At 46.2% G+C, this 23,372-nt stretch overlaps 1 protein-coding gene across 2 annotated transcripts; it reads left to right on the top strand.

Moving 5' to 3' along the window:
- Positions 1–14,102: 14,102 nt before the first annotated feature.
- Positions 14,103–21,001, top strand: LOC123111246 (uncharacterized). 2 transcript variants are annotated; one of them, XR_006454319.1, is made up of 10 exons: positions 14,103–14,272; positions 14,374–14,442; positions 15,239–15,309; positions 15,774–16,347; positions 16,891–17,998; positions 18,901–19,020; positions 19,165–19,224; positions 19,350–20,366; positions 20,480–20,614; positions 20,745–21,001. XR_006454319.1 is itself a non-coding variant. In XM_044532005.1 (9 exons), the coding sequence occupies exons 6-9, from the start codon at positions 18,904–18,906 to the stop codon at positions 19,904–19,906; spliced, it is 636 nt and encodes a 211-aa protein (XP_044387940.1). In that variant the 5' UTR covers positions 14,104–14,272; positions 14,374–14,442; positions 15,239–15,309; positions 15,774–16,347; positions 16,891–17,998; positions 18,901–18,903; the 3' UTR covers positions 19,907–20,370. The 2 variants fall into 2 exon arrangements, 1 of the variants encoding a protein (XP_044387940.1); XM_044532005.1 differs by lacking the exons at positions 20,480–20,614; positions 20,745–21,001 and having other exon boundaries at positions 14,104–14,272; positions 19,350–19,394; positions 19,493–20,370.
- Positions 21,002–23,372: the final 2,371 nt, after the last annotated feature.

The raw sequence follows: 23,372 nt of genomic DNA, 5'->3' as shown, positions 1-23,372 counted from the left end.
GAGTTCAAGGAGGGGTACCTCGCGAGGTGCCCATGACGCAAGCCATGATGACCAAGGGCGCCAGTTGGGCGCCAGCCCGCGCAGTGTCCTCCTTTCCTCTTTGGTGCAAAGGGAGCAAGCGCAGGCGAGAGCATCAAGCAAAGGCATCCATTTCGATGCAACAAGACCAAGACCATCCCAACGGCAGGAAGGAAGTCATTGTGGAGCCCAAGCAGGCGTCGCCACCAGAGCCTTTGACAGGCGAGGACCAACTTTAGTCAGGATAAGTGTACCCGATGTTCCCCTTCAAAATGGCCAATTGTTGGCGCCCTTCCCGCTCAATATTTGGGAAGAGGCCCAGGGCCTTTGCCTATAAATAGGACTAGCCACCCCCAGGGTAGAGGCAGTTGGAAGGCACAAGAACCTTCACCAGAAAACCAGTAGAGAGAGCGACTGAACTCCTCCTAGCAGTTCATCGCACCAGCCAAGAATAGACCCTCGCGAGGCTGTTCTTCCTTGTATTGTTCATCAACAGCCCAAGAGGCAATCCACCACACCACACACTGGAGTAGGGTATTACACCACAATGGTGGCCTGAACCAGTATAAACTCTGTGTCTCTTGTGTTGTTCCTTTCGTAGTTTAGATCCTAGCGAGTCGGTGAGGAGCAGGTAGGTAGAGCGGCGAAATCTTCGTGCGCACCCCAGTGTTCGAACCTCAAGGGTCTGCCGGAACCCAAAATCCGACAGAGACACCAAACGGGAGAATCGGTACACCGTACCACGTGCCTACCACATCACAGCCCACCCCTCGGGTCAACGCTGCCCACGGCCTCCAGCATACTACAAACACCAGAAACTACTTGCAAGTCCTGGACAGAGAACAGGGGCGGTTAATAAGTCGAGAGAGTCAATTAAGGATCCCAATGTGTGGTAGTAGTTGTTCATGGATCACAAACACAGAACTCAGTTCCCGAGGACGGCTTCAATGAGACAACCCACCATGTACTCCTACATGGCCTCTCACCAATACCTTTACCAAATCATGTTCACACACTTAGCTCTCAATAGCAGGACATGTTCACACACCTCCGATTCATCCTCAATGAATCAGACCTGACTCAACTCTAAGCAGTAGCAGGCATGACAAACAAGCATGAATGAGTAGGCACATCAGGGCTCAAACAACTCCTACTCATGCTAGTGGATTTCATTTATTTACTGTGGCAATGACAGGTCATGCAGAGGAAAGGGGTTCAACTACCGCAGCATGTAATAGTCGAATCGTTGTTGTCCTAGTGCAGTAAAAGAGAGCAGGAGCGAGAGAGTGGGATTGTATCGGAATGAACAAGGGGGTTATGCTTGCCTGGCACTTCTGAAGATAATATGGTTCATCATCGGTGTCATCGAACTCATCATCGGAACAAACACCGGCAAACAAAAAGAGCACATTCAATGCAATGCACAATCAAATGATGGCATGACATGTTAAGATACTGAATTGACCTAATGCAATAGTAAGTCATATTAATTGAAGTGGAATTCAAACCTATAGCCCATTCCAACTCCAGATCTATTTACCAAATATTCCATAATCATGAATTGTCCTAGTTGCTGATGTTAGATTTCTCAAACATGAATGATCATGGCATAAACAGATTCCTCATATTTTTCTGATCATTTTTCATATATAATTTATTTCATTTGGAGTTACAGTTGAATTTCTATGATTTTTAGAAGTTTAGGACATTTTCTGAAATAATAAATCATTTCTAATTTATTTAAAACTCCAGAAAATAAATACTACGTTAGCCTGACATCATTATGATGTCAGCAGGTCAACGAAGCTTGTCCGGGTCAAACCTGACCAATGGGACCCACTGGTCAGTGACCCAGTGTCAATTAGTGACACAGACAGGTGGGTCCGGTCAACGACCACGTCAGCAAGGTCAATGCCGACGCGTGGGGCCACTGTGATTAACCTAACCTACACAGGGGTTAAACCGTGGTTAGTTAAGGGCGTGGGGCCCATATGTCAGCGACACGGGTCACTAACTAAACGCGATTAGCACCTAAACTAATGGTGCCACATCAGCCACCGAAGTTTCGGCGGTGATGACCACGACCGATGGCGGAGGTGCACCATGCGCTCGCTACGGGGCACCATTTGATGCGCGGTTTGCTCCTATGGGCTCCTAGGAGTGCGGGCATCCAAAGCAACAAACGGCAGCAGCTGGGGTGGCCGGAGCTGATGGCGGTGAGCTCTTTTGCGGCCGCTAGAGTTCGGTCGTTGCTCGAAATGGCGTTACCGGCAACGTCAGGAGCAGCGGGTGGCCACGTTCGACTCGTGGGGATGTACTGGGTGCAATAGTGAGCTTGGGTGCAAGCTTGTACGGTCGTGGCCATGGTGGCGACATGGACGGCGGCGAGGAGCACTTGGCTCTGGTGGTAACACGGTCTAGAGAGAGCAAAAGAGCATGGGGAGAGAGGGGTTTAGTTCGTGAGCTCATAGCGGTTGCAGCAGAGGCTACGGCGAGGCCGAGGACACGCTATGGTCGGCGAATCGACAACGGTGAGGTGCAGCAGTAGGCGGCGAGGACGACGTCGATGGCGGCGATGCAGGGCGCTCCAGCGTCGTTTGGTTCGGTGGAGACGAAGAAGAGGTCGGGGCGGAGCTCTTGGGGGCAGCAAAGCGGCAACGGGGTGGCCGTGATCGCGTGGCAGTGAACAGCGGCGACAAACGCGCTCGGCCACGGGAGAGAGAGCGAGAGGGGTGAGGCAAGGAGAGAGGGGGCGGTCGAGGGGGAGTCCAGGGTGTTGCGTGGCGCCTCCAGGTGCGTTGGGGAGGTAAGCAGGTAGGGTGGAGCTGGCCAGGCGCGTGCTAGCACGTCGCCGCCATGCGCTCGTCCTCCTGGCGTGAGCTAGGAGATGACTGGCACTGGGCCGCACAGTGTTGGGCTGTCTGGTGGGCCGGCAGGTAAGGCCAGGTGAGCTTTTTGTCTTATCTTAATTTCTGTTCTGTTTTTTTTTTTATTTCTGTAACTTGTTTCTGATTTAGTAAAAATACTAAACCACTTTATAAAATTATGAATACTTTTGTGGACACTATCTGATTTAAACCATAGGCCCTCACCAGGTTTCAGAATATTCGGAGCTACCAAATATTTTATAGGAATTATAGCCCCAATACAAATATAATATGAGTTAATTCAAAAATCCAAAAATGTCTTGGAAATATATTTATCATTTTTGGCAGAGGTTTCTACCTTAACAAAAAATCATGAACATTTTCACAAGCATTTTGGGTTCTTTGAAAAAGATTTTATTTGAACCTATTTGATTTCCTTTAGGTGCTAGGGTTTGATCAATCCCTATTTCAAATTCAAAAGAACTTAAACATGATGTATGGATGCAATGCCACTATCTGCAACCAAATTCTAGGGCTGTGACACACAGTCCTCACCATATTCTCCTTGAGCTAACGTCACACAGACCTCGCCCAATCACTCATGGTAAGTCTTCAGGTGACTTCCAAACCTTCACAAACTCGGTCACTCGGCGATCCACAATTTCCTCTTGGATGCTCTATACCATGACGCTAACCATCTGGAAGATGCACAGTCTTCAAAGGTAGCAAGCGTCGGATCCACACAGGAACAATCTCTTCAGTGATGCTCAGTCATTTTGGGTTTGTAGGTGTTTGGTTTTGGGTTTTCCTCACTTGATGATTTTCGCTCAAAGTCCTCAGAGGATGGGATGCTCTCAATGACAAGTTTCAGTTTCTCTCAGAGGAGCCAATCAGCTAGTGATTGCAGGGGGGCGGCTATTTATAGCCTAGGGAGCAGCCCGACATGATAAGACATAAATGCCCTTCAATGATATGACCGTTTGTAGCGATCCGACCTCAGACGGTAAAATCTCTGTGCATAAGTTTCATCCCTGGACCGGTAATGCTGACACACACAGTACTCAAAGGATTTATAGGAGAGTGTAATCACACACTTGTTACATCGAATGTCTCAAAAGAGAAATTATTACAATAATATGGCTTAAGGCCATCTAAATAAGATAATTGTGGAAGCATCGAAGGTAAATGAGTCCATCAACTCCAACGGCATAGCTGAGTGCACGACAATGACCTAGCGCACCTTACTCTTCGTCTGAAAAGTCTGCAACATAATACGTTGCAGCCTGAAACGGGTCAGCACATGGAATATGCTGGCAAAATAACACAGTAGAGCAATGAACACAATTAATGCTATCACTACATGCATATATGGCTGGTGGAGGCTCTACGGTTAACATGTTTTTGTGAAAAGCCAATTTTCCCTACAACAAAGGAATATATTTTGTTTAACTATCAAGGCAGCTGATAAACATTGAGAATGGTACCCCCATCTCAATCCCAATTAAACGTTAACTAACTATCAGATTACGAGTTCCGGCAAAACCCTTAAGGTTCGAACTCTGGGGTGCGCACGAAGATTTCTCCCTACCGCAAGCACACCCGCAATCGATCCAAGCCTAACTACGCAAGGTCGCAAACAACACAAGGACACAAGATTTATACTGGTTCAGGCCACCATTGTGGTGTAATGCCCTACTCCAGTGTGTGGTGGTGGATTGCCTCTTGGGCTATGGATGAACAATACAAGGGAAGGGCGGCCTCCGGAGGAGAGGTGTTCTTGTGCTCGTTGAGCTGGTGGTGTGTGTCTCTAGATCAGATCCAGATCAGATCCTGCTGCCCCTCTACTATGGTGGCTAGTCCTATTTATAGAGGCCCCGGTCCTCTTCCCAAATATTGAGCGGGAAGGGAGCAAACAACGGCCAATTTGAAAGGGGACATCTAGTACAGCTTATCCTCACTAAAGGCGGTCTTCGCGTGCAAAAGGCTCTGGTGGTGATGCCGTCTTGGGCTCCATGATGACATCCATCCTGTCGTCTAGCTGGTCTTGGTCTTGTTGCACCGATATGGAAACCTTTGCCTCATTCCTCGGGACTCCTCGCCTGCGCTTGCCGCTTTAGCACCAAAGAGGAAACAAGGACACTGTGCGCGCTGGCGCCTGCCTGTCGCCCGCATGGCCTTGGGTCATGGCTCACATCATATGAACCTCATGAGGTGTCCCTCGCCTTGATATCTCCGCTCCTCATGAGCCAGCCTCGTGTAGATGCTCCCGAGAAGGTCTTGAGTCATCCGCCTCGCGAGGCTTGGCCCCTCGCGAGGGTCTTGGTTGCTTTGTTGATGAAGATGGGTTGTACCAGGCCGCTGGAGGAGCCACGTCCTGGGCCGCAGGCAGGCAAGTCTGTGGACCCCCGTTCCTAGAACGCCGACAGTAGCCCTCGGGCCCAAGGAGCGCTCGGACTTGGCTTTGCGGCGAAGCCAAGGGTCAAGTGCGTATCGCCGTGGGCCCCAATAGCATGCGGCCTCGATTGACGCGTGGCGACATGACTGGTCGTGGGCGTCTCCGCTTCCCCATGCTGCCTCGGCAACTCCTCGATTGAACAAGTCCCTGCAGCACGCACAGAAAGATCATCATTACCTGCGATCGTGGGCATCGCTGGTTGGACTTCCTTCGCTATAAATGGAAAGGGAGCGGAGGCTCCGCTGCGCATTCGTTCTAGCTTCCATAGCTTCTTCTTCCTTGCCCCTTTGCCGCCCGCACTCCCATGGCGCCCGCCAAGAGGTTCTCAGCCGCCGAGAAAGGGAAGGCTCGCAAGGAGGGGCCCGGCTCTCCGCCACCCAAGAGGGGGCGCGGTCGCCCTCGCAAGCACGCACCGGCCCCCACTGAGGTTCCTCGTAGTCGCGGTGGCGCTCCCTCGCGCGGTGGGAGTCGTGGTAGCTCCATCGAGGAGGGAAGGCGTGCCATGGTTGTGGGGCCCTCGCGGACGTGCTTCCATTCGGCGGAGGTGTAGCCGGAGTTCCTCATGTGGGCGGAAAACCTGACTAGCACCTGGCTCTAACTTCCGCGCTTCTTCGCCCGTGAGCTACCCGCCGCAGCCCCCGATGGCTTCTGGCTGCAGGTGGACAGTTGTTGCAGCAGGGCCTCGTGGGTGACGGTGACGCTTCTTTGGGTGGCTTGGTCCTCGCCCGCGGGTGGCAGACTTTTGCCCGCTCTCGAGGTCTGAGGAGGCTGTGCACCCTCCATTTCAAGTTTGACGGTGCCACGACCCGCTTCGTGCGGGTATTCGAGGGTGAAGCTCGCCACGCTGGATGCTGCCCCGGGACAACGACGGCGGGGAGGTGCTCGGCCTCGGCGATGGGCACGACGAAGATCATGGTGAGCCGTCGCCGGTCGGCGAGTGCAGTCCTTCCGGTGCCCGCAGTCTCCGCCATGTATGTCAGCGAGGAGCTCGTTCCCTTGTTCCCTTGAAATGCATCGTAAGGAGACATCGTCCGGCCGCTTCCTGTATAGCTCACTGTCTTGTATGCATTACGCCGTCGATTGATGAGCCACACGTTCTGCGTCTTCTTCCCTTTCCGGCAGTGTGCCTTGCATCAGGTACTCTTTGAGTTCCTTGGTCTAGCATCCCTCCTGAGGTTCGAGCGCCAAGAGTAGGCGCGCTCCTGAGGCAGGGCTGCAAGCTGGAGCTCCGGAGGCAGGCGGTTGAGGAAGCTCCTCCCTAGATGGTGTTGGCCTTGCCGGGGAGGGTACTACCGACGGTTCGAAGAGCCGCTCCTCGAAGACTCCTGGTTTTTGGGGCAAGCACCTGGATGCCCTCTTGGCGATCTCATCGGCCTCCTGGTTTGTGCCACGGGGCACGTGCTTCAGTTCCAGGCCCAAGAACTGCTTCTCCATCTTGCGCAACTCTATGAGGTACGCCTCCATATGCTCATCTCTTGGCGCATACACCTTGTTGGAGAAGCTAACGAGGAGCTGAGAGTCGCCGTGAATGGTGAGGCGCTTTACACGCAAGGCTACCGCGGCCTTAAGTCCGGCAATCAGCCCCTCGTATTCCGCGATGTTGATGGAGACCTTCTCACCGTGCTGGAAGCATAGTTGCACGGCGTAGTAGAGCTTGTCTTGCATTGTGGAGATAAGCACAGCTCCAGCCCCCGCGCCCTGACGCGTGAACGCACCGTCAAAGTACATGACCCATCCCTCTGGCGCTTCGCTTCCTGGCGAGAGGGACAGGTCCTCACCAACTTCAAGCTCCGGAGCATCGGTCCACTCGGCCACGAAGTCGGCCAGGGGGACCCTCTTGATGACCCGCGTGGTGCTGAACTCGAGCTGAAATGCCTGCAACTCAATGTTCCACTCGGCGACCCTTCCAGCAACATTGGGACTCCTGAGGACCCTTTCTAGTGGATATGATGAGACAACCTTGATCAGGTGGCCTTGAAAGTAATGCCGCAGCATGCGCGAGGCCACCAGGAGCGCAAGCAGGATCTTCTAGGGCATTGGATACCTTGCTCGTGCGTCTCGAAGCACGGTGTTGACGAAGTAGACCGGGTGCTCGACAAGGTCAGTGGTGCTAGCAGGGTCTACGTCCTCATGAGCCGATGGCTTCTCCTGCAGGGTCGCGGCCTCGGGAGCTGGTTCATCAGTCAAGGCTTCCATAGGCTCATCAGTGTTATCTTGCTTTGTCTGTGCCCCCACCTCCGCCATTGTGGCTCGGGCTTCATCATCCTGAGGCGATGCCTCTTCAGGCCGAGGCGTGGTCATGCGCCCGGCTTGACGCTCCTCCCGCAGTGCTACCAGCACCGTGCTAGTGGAATGGGGGGTAGCAGCCAGGTAGAGCACCAACGGTTCCAGGGGCGAGGAGCCACCATGACTGGTGGGCTGGTCATGATCAGGTACCTCTTTTAGGTCTTGGAATGCCTGGTCTGCTTCAGGGGTCCACTCGAACGGGCCCTTCTTTTTCATCAACTTGAAGAAGGGAAGTGCACGCTCCCCCATCTTGGAGATGAAATGCCCCAGCAAGGTCACGCACCCCGCCAGCTTCTGCATTTCCTTGAGGGTCTGCGGCGGACTCATATCTTCGATTGCCCTGACCTTCTCAGGGTTGGCTTCGATTCCTCTGTGAGACACGAGGAAGCCCAGCAGTTTGCCAGAGGGGACTCCAAACACGCACTTCTCTGGGTTGAGCCGCAGGCTTACTTGGCGCCGACTGGCAAAAGTTTCCTCCAGGTCCTAGATCAGGGTCTTTGCCTCCCGAGATTTTACCATGATGTCATCGATGTACGCCTTTGTGTTTCTCCCGAGCTGCTGGCCCAAGGCGATGTGCATCAACCGCTGAAAGGTTGCCCCCGTGTTACGCAGACCGAACGGCATGCAGGTGTAGCAGTATACCCCGCAGGGGGTCAGAAAAGCGGACTTCTCTATGTCTTCTACCGCCATATTGATCTGGTGATACCCCAAGAACGCGTCCAAGAAACACAAAAAGTCACACTCGACCGTGGAATCGACGATCTGGTCAATGCGCGGGAGCGGGAACGGGTCTTGAGGGCAGGCTTTGTTGAGGTTGGTGAAGTCTATGCACATGCGCTCCTTTCCGCCCTTCTTGGGCACAACGACTGGGTTCGCCAGCCAATCTGGATATCGGACCTCGCAGATGACGCCCGCGGCTTGCAGCTTGCGGGTCTCCTGAATGATGAACGCTTGCTTCTCTGCAGACTTTCGCCACGCCTTCTGCTTCACCGGACGCACATTGGGGCACACCCGCGGGTGGTGCTCAATCACCTCGCGAGGAACCCCTACCAGCTGCTTGGGCTCCCATGCAAATACCTCCTTGTTTGCCCTCGGGAAGCTCACCAGCTCTCTTTCTTGCCCTGGTTCTAGGTCGGCGCCTATTACAAAGGTAGCTCCTGAGGGGTTGTCCTCATCAACCGGTATTTGCTTCGTCCTGGCTTTGCCCTGAGTGAACTGTTGCTTCTTTTTTGTTGGAGCGGCCGCTTTCTTGTCTAGGGTGGCTTGGTCAGCAGGGTGTGTTGCCGTTGCGGCCCTAAAGGCGAGCTTGAGGGCTGCAATAGCTTCTTTGGTGTCGCTTGCAACGGTGAGGACGCCGCTACTCCCTGGCATCTTCATGAGGTTATAGGCAGGATGAGTGGCCGCCATGAACTGAGCCAACGCCAGGTACCCGAGGATGGCATTGTACGGGAGGTCGATGCGGGAAATGTCGAAGTCGATGAGCTCGGTGCGGTAGTTGCCGCGAGTGCTGAAGGTCACTGGGAGGCGGATCTGCCCCAACGGGTGGGTGGAGCCGCCGCCGACCCCGGAGAAGGATCCAGTGGGACGGAGCCACCCCGGCGGAATGTGAAGCAGGCCAAAAGCCTCCACTGAGAGCACGCTGAGGCTGGCCCCACCATCAATGAGGGTCTTGGTCATTGCTATGTTGGAGATGGTGGGGTGCACAGCATGGGGAGTGCGCCGAAGCCGGTCGTGGTCGAGGGGTGATCCCCCAAGTCGAAGACGAGGTCGGCCTTGGGCGCCGTCCAACCCGGCGGGGCTCCCCTCTGCAACGAGGCGGCGCCAATTTGCCTGAAGAACTGCTTGGCATGGCGGCCCGAGGGTGGCGCCTATGACCCATCAAGAATGGCCGCAACGGCGGCCGGTGCCGGGACACCAAAGCGCGCGAGGAAGAGGTCGCGCAGCTCCTCCCATGATGTTATGAAAGACGCCGGGAGGTTGAGCAGCCAGGTGCGCGGCGCGCCTACGAGGGCCATGGGGAACCAGCTTGCCATGACCTTGTCGCCGCCTCCAGCCTCTAGGATGGCCTCCTCGTAGGCCAGCAAGAAGGGTGCTGGGTCGGCTACGCCGTCGTAGCGCGGCGGCATCTCCGGCTTGAACTTGGGCGGCCACTGCACCTGCCGCAGGGCGGGGAAAAGGATCCTAAGGCCCGCTGGGCCGTCGCTGGGGCCCAGTGGTCCGGTCGATGGAGCAGCGTCGACCATGGGTGTTGGCGATGGAGAACGACGGGGAGGCCTGCCGACAGGAGCAGCATGAGCGGTGCGGGCGGTGATGGCAGCCCAACGCTCAGCGCAAGCCTTGCGCGCGTCAGACATGGACTTGACGGGGAGGCAGACCGCGGACCGACGGAGAGGAAGCTTCAGCGCACCCCTACCTAGCGCGCCAAATGTCGGATTACGGGTTCCGGCAAAACCCTTGAGGTTTGAACTCTAGGGTGCACATGAAGATTTCTCCCTACCGCAAGCACACACACAATCGATCCAAGCCTAACTATGCAAGGTCGCCAAGAACACAAGGACACAAAATTTATACTGGTTCAGGCCACCATTGTGGTGTAATATCCTACTCCAGTGTGTGGTGGTGGATTGCCTCTTGGGCTATGGATGAACAATACAAGGGAAGGGCAGCCTCCGCAGGAGAGGTGTTCTTGTGCTCGTTGAGCTGGTGGTGTGTGTCTCTAGATCAGATCCATATCAGATCCAGCTGCCCCTCTACTATGGTGGCTAGTCCTATTTATAGAAGCCCCGGTCCTCTTCCCAAATATTGAGCGGGAAGGGAGCCAACAATGGCCAATTTGAAAGGGGACAGGTAGTACAGCTTATCCTGACTAAAGGTGGTCTTTGCCTGCAAAAGGCTCTGGTGGTGACGCCATCTTGGGCTCCACGATGACATCCATCCTGTCGTCTAGCTGGTCTTGGTCTTTTTGCACCGATATGGAAACCTTTGCCTGATTCCTCGGGACTCCTCGCCTGCGCTTGCCGCTTTAGCACCAAAGAGGAAACGAGGAGAATGTGCACGCTGGCGCCTGCCTGTCGCCAGCTTGGCCTTGGTCGTCATGGCTCACGTCATATGAACCTCATGAGGTGTCCCTCGCCTTGATATCTCCGCTCCTCGTGAGGCAGCCTGGTGTATATGCTCCCGAGAAGGTCTTGACTCGTCCGCCTCGTGAGGCTTGGCCCCTCGCGAGGTTCTTGGTTGCTTTGTTGATGAAGATGGGCCGTACCAGGCCGCTAGAGGAGCCACGTCCTGGGCCGCAGGCAGGCAAGTCTGGGGACCCCTGTACCTAGAAAGCCGACATTCCCAACAAATTAATTTAGAGTGATGAGATCAATATTATAATCCAAGAACCAGATACTCAAGATGTCCATAACCGGGGACACGACTAACCATGATTAGTTTGTACACTCTGTAGAGGTTTGCGAACTTTTCCCCACAAGACTCAATCTCCTCCGTTGGATTTCTCGCACTACATGGTGTTTGAGAAACGGATGAACGAGACATAGTCTTTCAGAAGCATTAACTCTTTACTCTGGGTAGACAGTTACACCTACTTTCGCCTACATCTGCTAGCCTACCACTGAAAGAGGTCATGCAACATACTCAACTATGCTAGAGCCCATAATAGCTTATGGCTGCACATGGAAGTTTCTAGCATGAATAATCTTATGATCCCTTTGAGCCTGGGTGGTGAACCATAGGATGATCACAAGGTAACCCCGGGATCTCCTAGGACTACACTGGTATATCCCCAGGCGCCCACAAACAATCCACCCATATGTGTATTAAGTAGCCACGTTAAGCTAACCATTAATTAACAATCTCACATCTGTCATGGATACACTCAAACCAAACCACGTCTAAGAGCATGGCATAGCAATATAAGCATAACGTAGAAGTAACTCCCAAGGTTTGATATAAAAGGGCAATAGGTTCTACCTCATCATCTATTTCCCAAATACCCACATGTTAAAACACATCCTAATCATGCAGTGTTTGAGGATTGAAACTAAAGCATAAAAACTGGGTAATAAGGGGTATGATCAAAGTGTTACTTGCCTTGCTGACGATCTGCAAAACCTAGGGACTCGTAGTAGCACGCTTCGCACTCTGGGAATTCTATCACAAACAAACAATAGCATACATAAGCACTCAAGCATAGATGCAAGGGTAAAACTCAGATGAGAAAGTCCAAACTGAAAACTCAACTGAAGAACTTCGGTTTGCAAAAAGAATCAATTGAATCGGAGCTACGGAACTGAAACTACGGTCAAAAGAACTTCAAAAACAAATCTGCTTGAAACCAACTTTTAAATTTTCAAAACCATGTTTAAGTTGATTAACTAGAAATAGGGATTCGAGACGAAGATTTTGGCATTGGATTCACTGGATTTGGACAAACGGTTTAGAAACTGCGAGAGTTTGAAGTTCAGGGGCTAATCTGCGATAAAATAATGGCGGATAGGTCCCTAGACGAAAAAGAAAATAAAAAGAAAAAACTACGGCGCGAACATTCGTTAACAGAGACGAACGGGCGAACACGTTCGTTAAAAATGAACTAACGAGCGAACGCTCGCTAATTAACTAAACCGAAAAAAAGAACCGATCTAAAAAAACCGATCTAGGGTTTTAAAAAAATCAAATGATTTTTACCTAAAACCGAGAAAAACCGATGGCGGCGGATCCGACGAGCTGCGGCTCCGGCGAGGCAGGGCGAGGCGGCGAGGCAGCGGCGCGCGGCAGCGGCGACGGTAGGCGGCGCGGCGCGGCGGCAGCAGCAGCACCGCAGCGCGGGGCGGCGGGCGTGCGGCGGTCGTGGCGACAGGCGGCGCTAGCGGTGGCGGGGTGCGGGACGAGGTGAGGAGGGCGGCGGCGGGCGGTATTTAAGGAGGGAAGGGGGGCTGGCGGCTTGGGGGAGGGGATAGCTTGGGGGAGGTGTTGGCGGTGGCGGTGTCCGTAAGGGACACAGCGGCGGCGGCGGCTCGGCTCGGGACTCTGTCCCGAGTCGGAGTGGAAGGCGGTGCGGGGTGCTGGGCTGGCCCGGCTCGGCTGGGCCGTTGGCCCAGTCGGGCACAACTTTCTTTTAAATAATTCCGCTGAAACAAAAATCCTAAATAAGCATAAAAAAAATTCTTAAAATGCCAAAAACAATTTTTGCCGTCTAAATAAAATATTTAGAACAAAGTGAACATTTTTCTGGCCTAATATTGCAATTCTGAAAAAATGCATATTTTCCTAATTCGAATAAATCTCGAATAAAAATCCAAATAAAATAATTATTTGATTTTTATATTTTCCTCCAGTATTTCTTTTATTTTGGAGAAGTCATATTATCTCCTCTCATATATTTTGATATTTGAAATATTTGGAGAGAAAAATAATTAAAACCAAAATTGATCCTCTTTTCAATATTTGAGAAAATTCAAATATGAAAATAGTGAAATCCCCAACTCTCTTTGTGGTTGTTTGAGTTGCTTAGAATTTTTAGGATCTCAAAACAAAATACAAATAAAATATGATATGCATATGATGACCTATGTATAACATCCAAATTGAAAATTGGGATGTTACACCATTAGGTAGGTAAGATATTTTGGGACAGCTGGCACATAGCACAACAACAGTTGGAAATTTGAGGTTCAAATTCCTCAGGGCTATCATGTTCCTCACATGTAGGCAATCCGCACTGGCGAATTCCTAACTCCTCAGTCAGAACAAATTCCTCATAGACCAGAAGAACTTCATCTCTGTCACTGAAAAAATTGACTGAACTGTATGAGATTTTCAATGGCTTCACTCGAAGGGATTGGTAGGTGTAGGATTTTGAGATGAGCATCACTTGGAAACTTTTCCTTAGTTTTTCCTCGACCCGCTTTAATAGTACGGTGTTTCCTATGACTCAAGAAAGAGAAAACGAAACTAAGAAAACAAAAGTCTTCACGCTTCATATTCCTCGCATGAATATAGAGTCTTCACGGTCACACCAATTTCTTCACTTTCAAAATCTTCAGAAGGCCAAAGTCTTCAGTTGAAGACATTCATTTTTAGGGCTCGACTTTCACTGTAAATATCAAACTCCTCATAAACTTATAGACCTGTGTAAACTCACAAACGTATTAGTTCCTTAACTTATAAGTCTTCAATACATCAAAATCACTAAGGGACACTAGATGCACTTACAGTGATTATTTCCTTTTTTCTACAGGAACGACATGTAACTTTCTTCATAAACCAGTCAATAAAATAACACAATTGCTATATGTCAATCGCCTGGTTATTGGAGTTGTGGTCAGTCAATTTGTGGTCCGTTTTATTGTGCTTTGTGATTCGTGCTTTTGTTTTTCTTCCGCTGGTGTAAACGGTGTTGGGCTGGGCTATTTGCGCCGACTGAGCGTTTGTTTTCTAGGTCAGTCGATGTGTTTTGGGATCGGTTCCCTCGTCTGCGGGCGTACCCATTAAGTGTGACCCGTTACTGTGCGAGGCCTAGCCCGACTAGGAAGGTGGAGCGCATGCGTGGTGTCTTATCTTCTCCCTCACTCTCGGCTGGTTCAGTCACTCCCTGTCCCTTTTTCTTTGCTCTCTGTCTCCTGCTCTCCCCTCGCTGGCTAGGGTTAGTCGATTTTCTTGTGTTTTGCTTCTCCCTCCTCTCTGATTTGTGCCTCTTTGTTCTGTGGATCTGCTTGAAGCTTATCGGTTTGATCTGCTTTGTAGGTTTCTTTTGCTGGTGCTCGGATTCAGTGACCCGCTGCTTGGATCCGTGGGGAGATCTGCTTTTTTCAGGTATGTATATGCTCGAATCTCTAGTCTTTTTGATTAGTTCTAGTTCACGTTTTAGAGTTTGATGCCTAGTGGGATTCGTCTGTGGGAGCATGCGTTCGCTAGGGTTTGCCAGTCCCCTCCTGCTTCTCATACTGAAGCCGAATTGGAAGTGTAGATCTTGTAGCCCGCTGTTTTGTAGGGTTTTTTTGTTAATGTTTAGTTACCAGGATCTTTTTTTTCTGGTTCCAATCATTGTGCATGTTGATGCTTTGTGGGATGTTAGCCCCATCTATTTTTTAGCCTTTGTCTGAATGATAGCCCCATCTTTTTGAGCCTTTGTGCTAGGGTTTCTTAGATTGCATGTGTAGTATTTCGTGGTAGCAGTTGTTAGCCTTAGATTGTTAGAGTTTTCTGAACTTCCCTTCTTTCATGTTCCAATCCGCCCCTGTTCTGTGGAGGATATTGTGATATTTATGCACTCATAGGTCCTATACTGCAGTTTTTAGGATTTGCAGTGCCTTTTTAGTTATATATTCTTTTTGCATATGTGTTTTAAGGGATTTTTTCTGAAAAGATCATTCTTTTTTTTGTTTATGGTTTGTGTACAATCATTGATAGTCATATGAAGTAGGGTAGTTTTTACTTCAGTGTATAAGGTTTGATCTTTTTATCCCAAATGCTCATATCTTTGTTTTGTGTCTGAGTAGTTTAAAAAGTTGATGAATTCAATTTGTATGAGCATTCTTGTAAGTAGTGTTAGTATGATTTTATAGTATTTGTTACTAATCTGTCAAAAAAATCATTCTCTTTGTTGCAGGCATGGTCTGCCCTGTTTATCGTTTCCCGGGTGCTCCGTGTGTGCCAGTTGCATTTGCTGGCCAACACATGGTCAGCTTTGATGTTGTTCTTGATCATCATTGCTTTAGGCGCATGCTTACTATATTGTGTGTTATTTCTAGTTGGGTTGCTTGTGTTATTAAGTTGTTTGTTATTATTATTGTGTAGTCTTAGCATAATTGGCTTGGTGTGAATAATTGTTATGCCAGTGTTTTGACATTGTGCTGATATTTCTTGGCTACTAGTTGTTAGGTTATGATTTGTGTTGCCTATCTCAAAAAAAGGTTTCAATAGTTTGGCAAGTTCTTGGTATTGCCAATTTGTGTGAATTCCAACTTTTGGCTAGCTAGTTTTTTGGCAGCAAACCATCATGCTATAACTGTAAAGTGCTTGGTTGATATGTTATTTGTCTGCAACTTATGTTTGTTTATTAGTTAATTTTTAGTATTATTAAATATGTTTGTTTATTCTTGTGAGTTGATTTATTTGAGTTATATATTCCTTGTGTTTTGCAGTACATCCCCTGCAATCTGAGAAATGTCTTAGCTGAGTATATTGAGGAGTAGAGAGACGAGGCTAGGACTCTGCAGTTCAAGAAGGCGGAGCCTGAACTTCTTAGGTTTGAAAGCAGGACTTACCCAGCCACATTCAAGCACCGAGCAAACTACAGCAAGTTTGTTGGTAGTTCATGGTTTGACTTCACCCATGACTATGGCCTGTGTGCTGGAGATCTGTGTTTACGCCGGACCATCTGACTTTTGATGTGAAGAGCCAAACCTACCGTGGTGGTGAAAGAATTCTCCCTCTGCCTTATTTAAGTTATCTCAATGTTTTTTGAAACTTTCGTGAATGTTAGTTATTTTAATTAATCAAGTTGCAAGACTATTTATTTGATGTTTTTCTGTAGCTTTTGAAAACCTATCCGATGCCAATTATGAGTATGCTATTTATGTTGTATTGCCGCGCAAGTTGTTGTTCAACTACCATAAGAACCGCTACTTACTCCATTGTCTTTTGTTGGGCAATTTCCTGCGGTGTGTGCCTTTCATCCATGTCATGACTCCCACTAACACAATCAAGAATATCATGGTTCGTATCTTTCTCTGATATGTTGAATTTATTGTTCTTGTGAGTTATAAATGTGGCAAGTTTTAGGTTTCAATGCTAAGTTTTTTGTTCCATTTATGGTATTACCTTTGTTTTGTTCTTGATTGTTGATATATCATGATCTTCTTGCTTAGCTTCTTTATGTGCAATTTATGTATGTGGCATGTGAAACTTTCGTGATGCATAATTAAAGAATTCTAATAATGAGTTTTGAATTTATCTTTTGTTTTTGTTTATAATCAACTTGTTGTTTATGCATGTCTTTTTATTTTATTTTTTGATGCAACTAGATTTAAGTTGCAAATAAGCGGTACTGATATTATTTTGATTTGCATATATCTGATGTAGGCTTTCACATGTGCTTTTTATATTTTCTAGCATGATGGAAGAAAGTTTTAACTGTTTAGAAGTTATAGATTTCTTTATTTTTTTCATTTTAAGTAGCTCCATCAGTATTAGTATGAATTGTTTATGTAGTTGAGTTTATAACATTAATTCGTTTATATTTTCATGTTTGTTTTGTAGAAAATTCCAAAAATTGTTGTGTCAAGCTTGAAGAGATTCATGGATGTCCCTCTAAGTGCATCTGTCACTCTTGAATATCTGGATGAAGGTGTGCACGTCATCACGTCATTTCATACACTTTGTGCAGACAAGATGGGAGGATGATGTTCGAGAAGACAAGTTTCAATGAGTTCATATCAGCAGCTTCTTTGGGTGAAGACAATGTTGTGCTCATCACATTCAAAGAACGCAATGATCGCTCAGTTTCTGTTGTGTTCCAGCGGCTCATGCAGGTGGAGTGTTGCGCGTTTAGAGTCTGAACTTTAGATCGTTGAAACCCGAACTTTTTTATGTGTAATTATCTATGACTCTATGGTTAGTTGTCTAGATGACTGTTTGATGATAGAGGTAGTGGTGCCTCTACGTATCCAAGTTCAGACTTTATACTTTTGGATGCAAGGATTACCGAACGGTATATCTTTTGATGGTTAATATGTCAAGTTTTAAGGAACTGTATGGTTGAAATGATGCTTGTACTTAGATTTTTGTTGATGCTTTTAACTTATGCTTCTTGTTTAAATGTTTTTTCTTTTTGATTATTTATTTTTATATTTTTAATTATTTTTTGGGTGGTCAACTTGTTTTTTATTGATCTTTTGATTATAGATCATATCAATTAGTTGGTTCAGTACCACCCTATATTTATTATTTATTATTATTCTTTTTTCACCTGATTTTATGTTTTCTTATTTAAAAACATTTTGTAGAAAAAAAATAAATTTTTCAATTGATTTGAAGGTTTTTTTCTAAATCCATGTCTTTAATTTGGCTTATCACTTTTTTTAGTGCAGCTGTCTATTTTTGTGCTTCGAGATTCGTGCTAGCTTTTTTTTATGTTTCTATGAGGCTGGCGTTGGAGGCGTGCTTGAGTCAACTGGTTGTGGACATTACCCCCAACCTCTGACGTCAACCAAATTCAAATTTCCATACCTCTTTCTTCTCCCCTAGCGCGCTCTTCTCCGCTTCTGTCGCCATTGTGTCTCCAGCCGCGACTGCTGCCACCACCATTGCGCTTCTCGGCGGATCAATTCCGGCATCAAAAGAGCTAGTTGCCCCAGGGACCTCCAGGGTTGGTCTTTCCTCCCCGAATCCCCCGCTAATTTTTTGCTCTTTGTGCTGTCTTGTTCTCGCGCGCCCCTCATGCCTTTCGTTGTACGCGCCAGGGAAACCCTAGTGGTTGATTTGCGTGATTTCGGGGGTGCGTGCTCGTTTTGAGAGTGTTTGTATGATGATTTGTAGGGTTGATCATGGATCTGTAGTTCCAAACATGTAGTCCGCCTGTAGTTTAATGCCAGGGTTGATTAATTTGTCTTTGTCGCTTTGGTGAAGTATTCGGGTCGTGTTTGAGGTGTGTGTTGTGGCTGGACAATGTGAATGTTCAATTTCGGTCAATCCCATGCAATTTTTTATGGGAGTCAGCTGTAGATGAAGAGTGTTTTACCTGTAGGTCAATTGAATGTTTGATGACAAACCTCTGCATTATTTGTCTGCACCTTTTGGTGAGGTATTTTTAGATGTGGTTCAGTAGTTTGATTTGTGATTTAAAGTTGGACTTGGTTTGAGCTGTCATTTAGAAGAGGTTACCGAAGTTTGTTCAGAATTTTCAGGGTTACTGTTGAATTATTCTATGCTCACACACAATTTGTGCATGTTTTATTCTATGCCTTATGCAATTTACAAGTTCTAGTTATTGTAGTCTCTGTTTATAGTTTAGTTCATTTGCGTTTTTGTTAGTTATACTTTCTGCACATATGCTTATGTGCAATATATCTGTAATGTTAGTGCTACTGAATCAAAAAATTTTAATTATATGATGTTTCATTGGTTTTTAGTTAGAGCTCACTTCAATTATGTGTTTAATTGACCTTTTCGGATGCAATTTGATTCAGTAATCTTCATATAGATGCTTCCTTGGATTAATTATCTATTCTAACTATTATTTTCTTTGTCGATACTATATTTTTGATCCAGGAGATGGCTAGCGATATACATAACTTGGATGACACTGATGATGATTACTATGCTTTTGCTGAAGATTATTCTCTAGTGTCACAGTCGCAATTTCATGATGGATGTTTTGATTCCCTAAATGTACATATTCTATTCTTTATTTATTTTTTCTTTATGATATTCTTATTTATCATGTTTAGTTGTTTTGTTTCTTACATTCTTCTCCATTTTTACATTTTCTTGCTGTTTATACTGGTTTAACTTTTCTTGTTTCATTTTTTGCAGGTTGGTGGTGGCGATCCTCAGTTTGACGTCGAGACTTTCCTACATAACCTTCGCCACATGGTGAGTTCTGTTGCATTGTAGTTCTCTTTTATAGTTCATTTTATACTAGTGCCACATGCTGAGTTTTCCTAGAGAATTTTTGTTTTTGTATGTCTGACGTGTATTTATATTTTTTGTGGATGCAGTTTTATTCATCTAAAAGGGATGGCGGTTCTGAACCTAATGAAGTTGTAAGTTTCATTTTCCATGAGTACTTTATGTTTTTGAAGTTTTTACGCCACATGATTTTTTTTGCATTTTTTTCACCTGCTTGTTATTTCTTTGTTAGCGTGGTCAACTACCTCCTAAGCGAGCCACTAGCAGATGTAATCACCATTATTTTACTAAGCTTCTCAAGAAAATACCTCCTCCAAGGAAGGATGTTGTTACAGATTATGGTTTTAACTTTCTGCTTGATTTTGAATGCACATTTGTCCCGAGAGGGTTTGCCCAGTGGGTAGCTAATCGTGTCAACACTCCCACTGGTGACATTGTCTTGAGTGAAGGTGTTATTCCTATGAGCCCAGAGTCTTTCCATCTTTTGTTCGGTCTCCCTTTAGGTGGTAGGAAAGTCCTATTTGATAGTGATAGTACCAAGGCTGCCTTTCTGAATATCATTGGTGAACCATCATTGCCTTCAATCAAGTGGTTTGGAACAAGGCTGTTAAAACCAGATATTTCTAATGATGAATTCATGAGGTGATTTCTCCTTGTCGCTTTTGCAACTGTTCTCTGTCCAAATTCAAACATATACCCTACTGCAAAATATTTGGGAATCCTGATCGAACCTTCTGAGGCTGGGCATTTTGATTTGTCAAAGTTTGTATTTGATTGGTTTGTGGCATATATTCGCAAGTTCCAGAAAGAACCCAAGAAACCAGGTAAAGAAGATGGTTTCACTACTTTGGGGGGATGCATTTATGTGCTGGCTGTAAGTTTTCCTGCTCACTTTTTTTGTCATTGTTGTTGTTGACATTCTAATCCAATGTGCTTATTTCTTTTATGTGTTTTCATACTTTCAGTGTTATTACCTGGATTTCCTTGATTTCAGATTGCGACGAGTGCCTGCTGGTTTGCCCAGGGTCAAGGCATGGAAGAATTCTTTAGTTAAAGAATTTGCAAATCTTGATTGCAAAGGACCAAGGGAATATGGGTTGCGCCACGTAAGTTGTTCCTTTGCTCATTTTTTTAAAAAAAATTGTACTTTTGCTCTTTTCCCACTTACTCATTTTCTAATATCACGCCACCTTTTGTGTTTGTTTGAATGCTTTCTCAGGTAAAGAAAATTTCTGGAACTTTATATTCCATGGGTTGTGCTGGATGCTATGAAGAGCACTTGGATTCTTCTCATGAGTCTGTCAAATTTAGGAGCCCACTTGACAAGACTGTTGGTGGTTTACTCCCTAGATCTGTAAGTTTTTTCTTTTTTGTTATTTTCACAATTATTTTGATTTGTGTCCTTTCCTTTTCTATCTAGTTTTGTATTTGGAAGTACTTTTGACTAACTTCATTCTTTTTTATTATATAATTATACTTTTCAGGTCAAAGATTAGATATCTTTCATTGCCCGACAGTTTCGTGCAAATGCTGATGAAAAGAGTGTTGATGCAGCTTAGAATATGTTGTTTGATTGTTTGAATTGTATTGTTTTAGCTACTACCCCTGATCTAGATCTTGACGACTCCAAAACAAACTCTACACACAATCATAGGAATAATCTCGCTGACAATGAGTCTTCAATTCTTAAGAGCGATGGTATATAGCTTTCTTTTGTTTTGTGTGGTTCTTTAGTTAGCTTAAAAATTTTGTTATATAAATTTTGTAACATCCCAAATTTTCAATTTGGAATGTTATACAAATAGATCGTTATTGCATATCATATTTAATGCATTTTGCCTCGATTCTAGAAATTCTACGCAACTCAAGGACCCACAAAGAGAGTTGGGGGTTTCGATATTTTCATATTTGAGTTTTCTTAAATTTTGGAAATAGGATCATTTGATTTTATTTATTTTATCTTCAATTATATAAATATGAGAGAGGGAATAAAATGATTTTCCCAAAATAAAGAAATATTGAGAATTTAATAAAAAATCAAATAAGATTTTATTTTGGATTTTATTGCTATTTAATTTGAATTTAGGAGAAATGCGTGTTTTTCAAAATTACATTTAGGCCCCAAATAAATGTTCATCTAAACCGGCTTGATTCTAGAAGCCGGGGAAAATTTATTTCGGGATTTTTGGAGTCCGTTTAGTATTTCTTTCGTTTCTTTTTCTGCGCGAAAATTATTTAAAAAAAAATTCCGAACCCACTACGGGCCGGGATCGGCCAGGACTCTCCTGGCCGGGGCCTTTATAAAGCGCCCCGGGCCGCCGCCGCCAGCCCACCCGAGCCGCCCCAAACCCTAACCCTAGCGCCGCCGCCGCCGCCGCCGCCGCCACCGCCGGACCCCGTCGCCGCCGCCGCCGACCACCGCCGTCCTCGCCGGAGCCGCCGCCGCCGCCGGACCCGCGCCCCGAGGTTGACCTCGACGCCGTCGTTTTTTAGAAAAACCGTTCGGTTTTTCGACGGTTTTCGTCAGTTTTTTTTAGATTCGTGTTTTTATAAGATCGGTTTTTTTGGTTTAGGTTAATTAGCGAGCGTTCGCTCATTCGTCCATTTTAAGGAACGCGTTCATCGTTTAGATCCAGATAACGAACGTTCATTCGTTAGTCTGTTCGTCGTTTTTTTTTCTCGGATTTATTTCGAGATTTTTCTGATCGCGATTTTTGATCTGATTTTTGTCTTAGTATAACTTTTCACTCGTTTATCGGAATCAGGCGATTCAAGCGCCTAGAGTTTCATCTCAAAACCCTCTTTCCGATTAATCTACTCAAACAAGTTTTTGCTACTGTAAAATTTGACTTAGGTCCAGATTAGTAAACGAAGCCTGTTTCTTTCGCCGTTTGAGTTTTGTTTCTTCGTTCAATTTGATTCTTTTTGCAAACCAGAGTTCTTAAGTTGAACTTTCTGGTTAGATCTCTTATTTGAGTTTTACCTATGCATTAGATGAGTACTTATTGTATGCTTGTTTGTTTGCGATAGAGTACCCGGATTGCGCCGCTTGCTACTTTGAATCCCTAGGTTTCGCGGATCATCTGCAAGGCAAGTAACACTTTGATCATACTTCTTTATTACCCAGTTTTATGCATTAGATCTACCCTCAAACAATTGCATGGTTAGGATCTGATTAATATGTGGGTTTTGGGAAGTAGATGAGGTAGTACCTATTACCTGTTTTATTATCAAACCTTTGGGAGTTATTTCTACGTTTGCTTATTATGCCATGCTATGCTAGTAGACGTGAATTGGGTGAGTGTATCCATGACAGATGTGAGATTGTTAATTAATGGTTTATTTAAGGTGGCAACTTTAATACACATCTGGGTGGATTGAGGTACCTGGGTACTCCAGGATTGCCTGTTTGTTTTTCGACCGCAATCCAGGCTCAAAGGGATCATAAGATTATTCATGCTAGAAACTTCCATGTGCAGCCACATGCTATTATGGGCTCTAGCATAGTTGACTAAGTCGTGCGAACTCTTACAGTGGTAGACTAGCAAATGTAAGGGAAAGTAGGTGTAGAGGTCTACCCATCGTAAGGTGCTAGCGCTTCTGAAAGACTATGTCTCGGTCATCCGTTTCTCAAACACCATGTAGTGCGAGAAAACCAACGGAGGAGATCGAGTCGTGTGGGGAAAAGTGCGCAACCTCTGCAGAGTGTATAAACTAATCATGATTAGCCATGTCCCCGGTTATGGATGTTTTGAGTATCTAGTACTTGGATTATCATGTGAATCTCATCATGTTACTTTTAATTAATTTTGTTGTGTTTGTTTAAAGATGATGTTACTTAATTGGGATTGAGGATGCTGTCAACCATTCTCAATGTTTAACAACCACCATGATAGTTAAATAAAATTTATTCCTTTGTAGTAGGGAAAAATTGGCTTTATGCAAAATTCTAACCATAGAGCTTTTCCACCAAGCCATATATGCATGTAGTATAGCTTTATTCTTTCATTGCTCTCTATGTGTTACTTTGCTAGCATATTCCATGTGCTGACCCGTTTTCGGGCTAGAACATTCATGTTGCAGACTTTTCAGACGCCGAGTAAGATGCTTTA

The sequence above is a fragment of the Triticum aestivum genome, chromosome 5B (genome assembly GCF_018294505.1).
Source record: "Triticum aestivum cultivar Chinese Spring chromosome 5B, IWGSC CS RefSeq v2.1, whole genome shotgun sequence".
Classification (NCBI taxonomy): Eukaryota; Viridiplantae; Streptophyta; class Magnoliopsida; order Poales; family Poaceae; genus Triticum; species Triticum aestivum.
The sequence above is the reverse complement of the archived record's forward strand: the minus strand, read 5'-3'. Positions and strand labels throughout refer to the sequence as shown.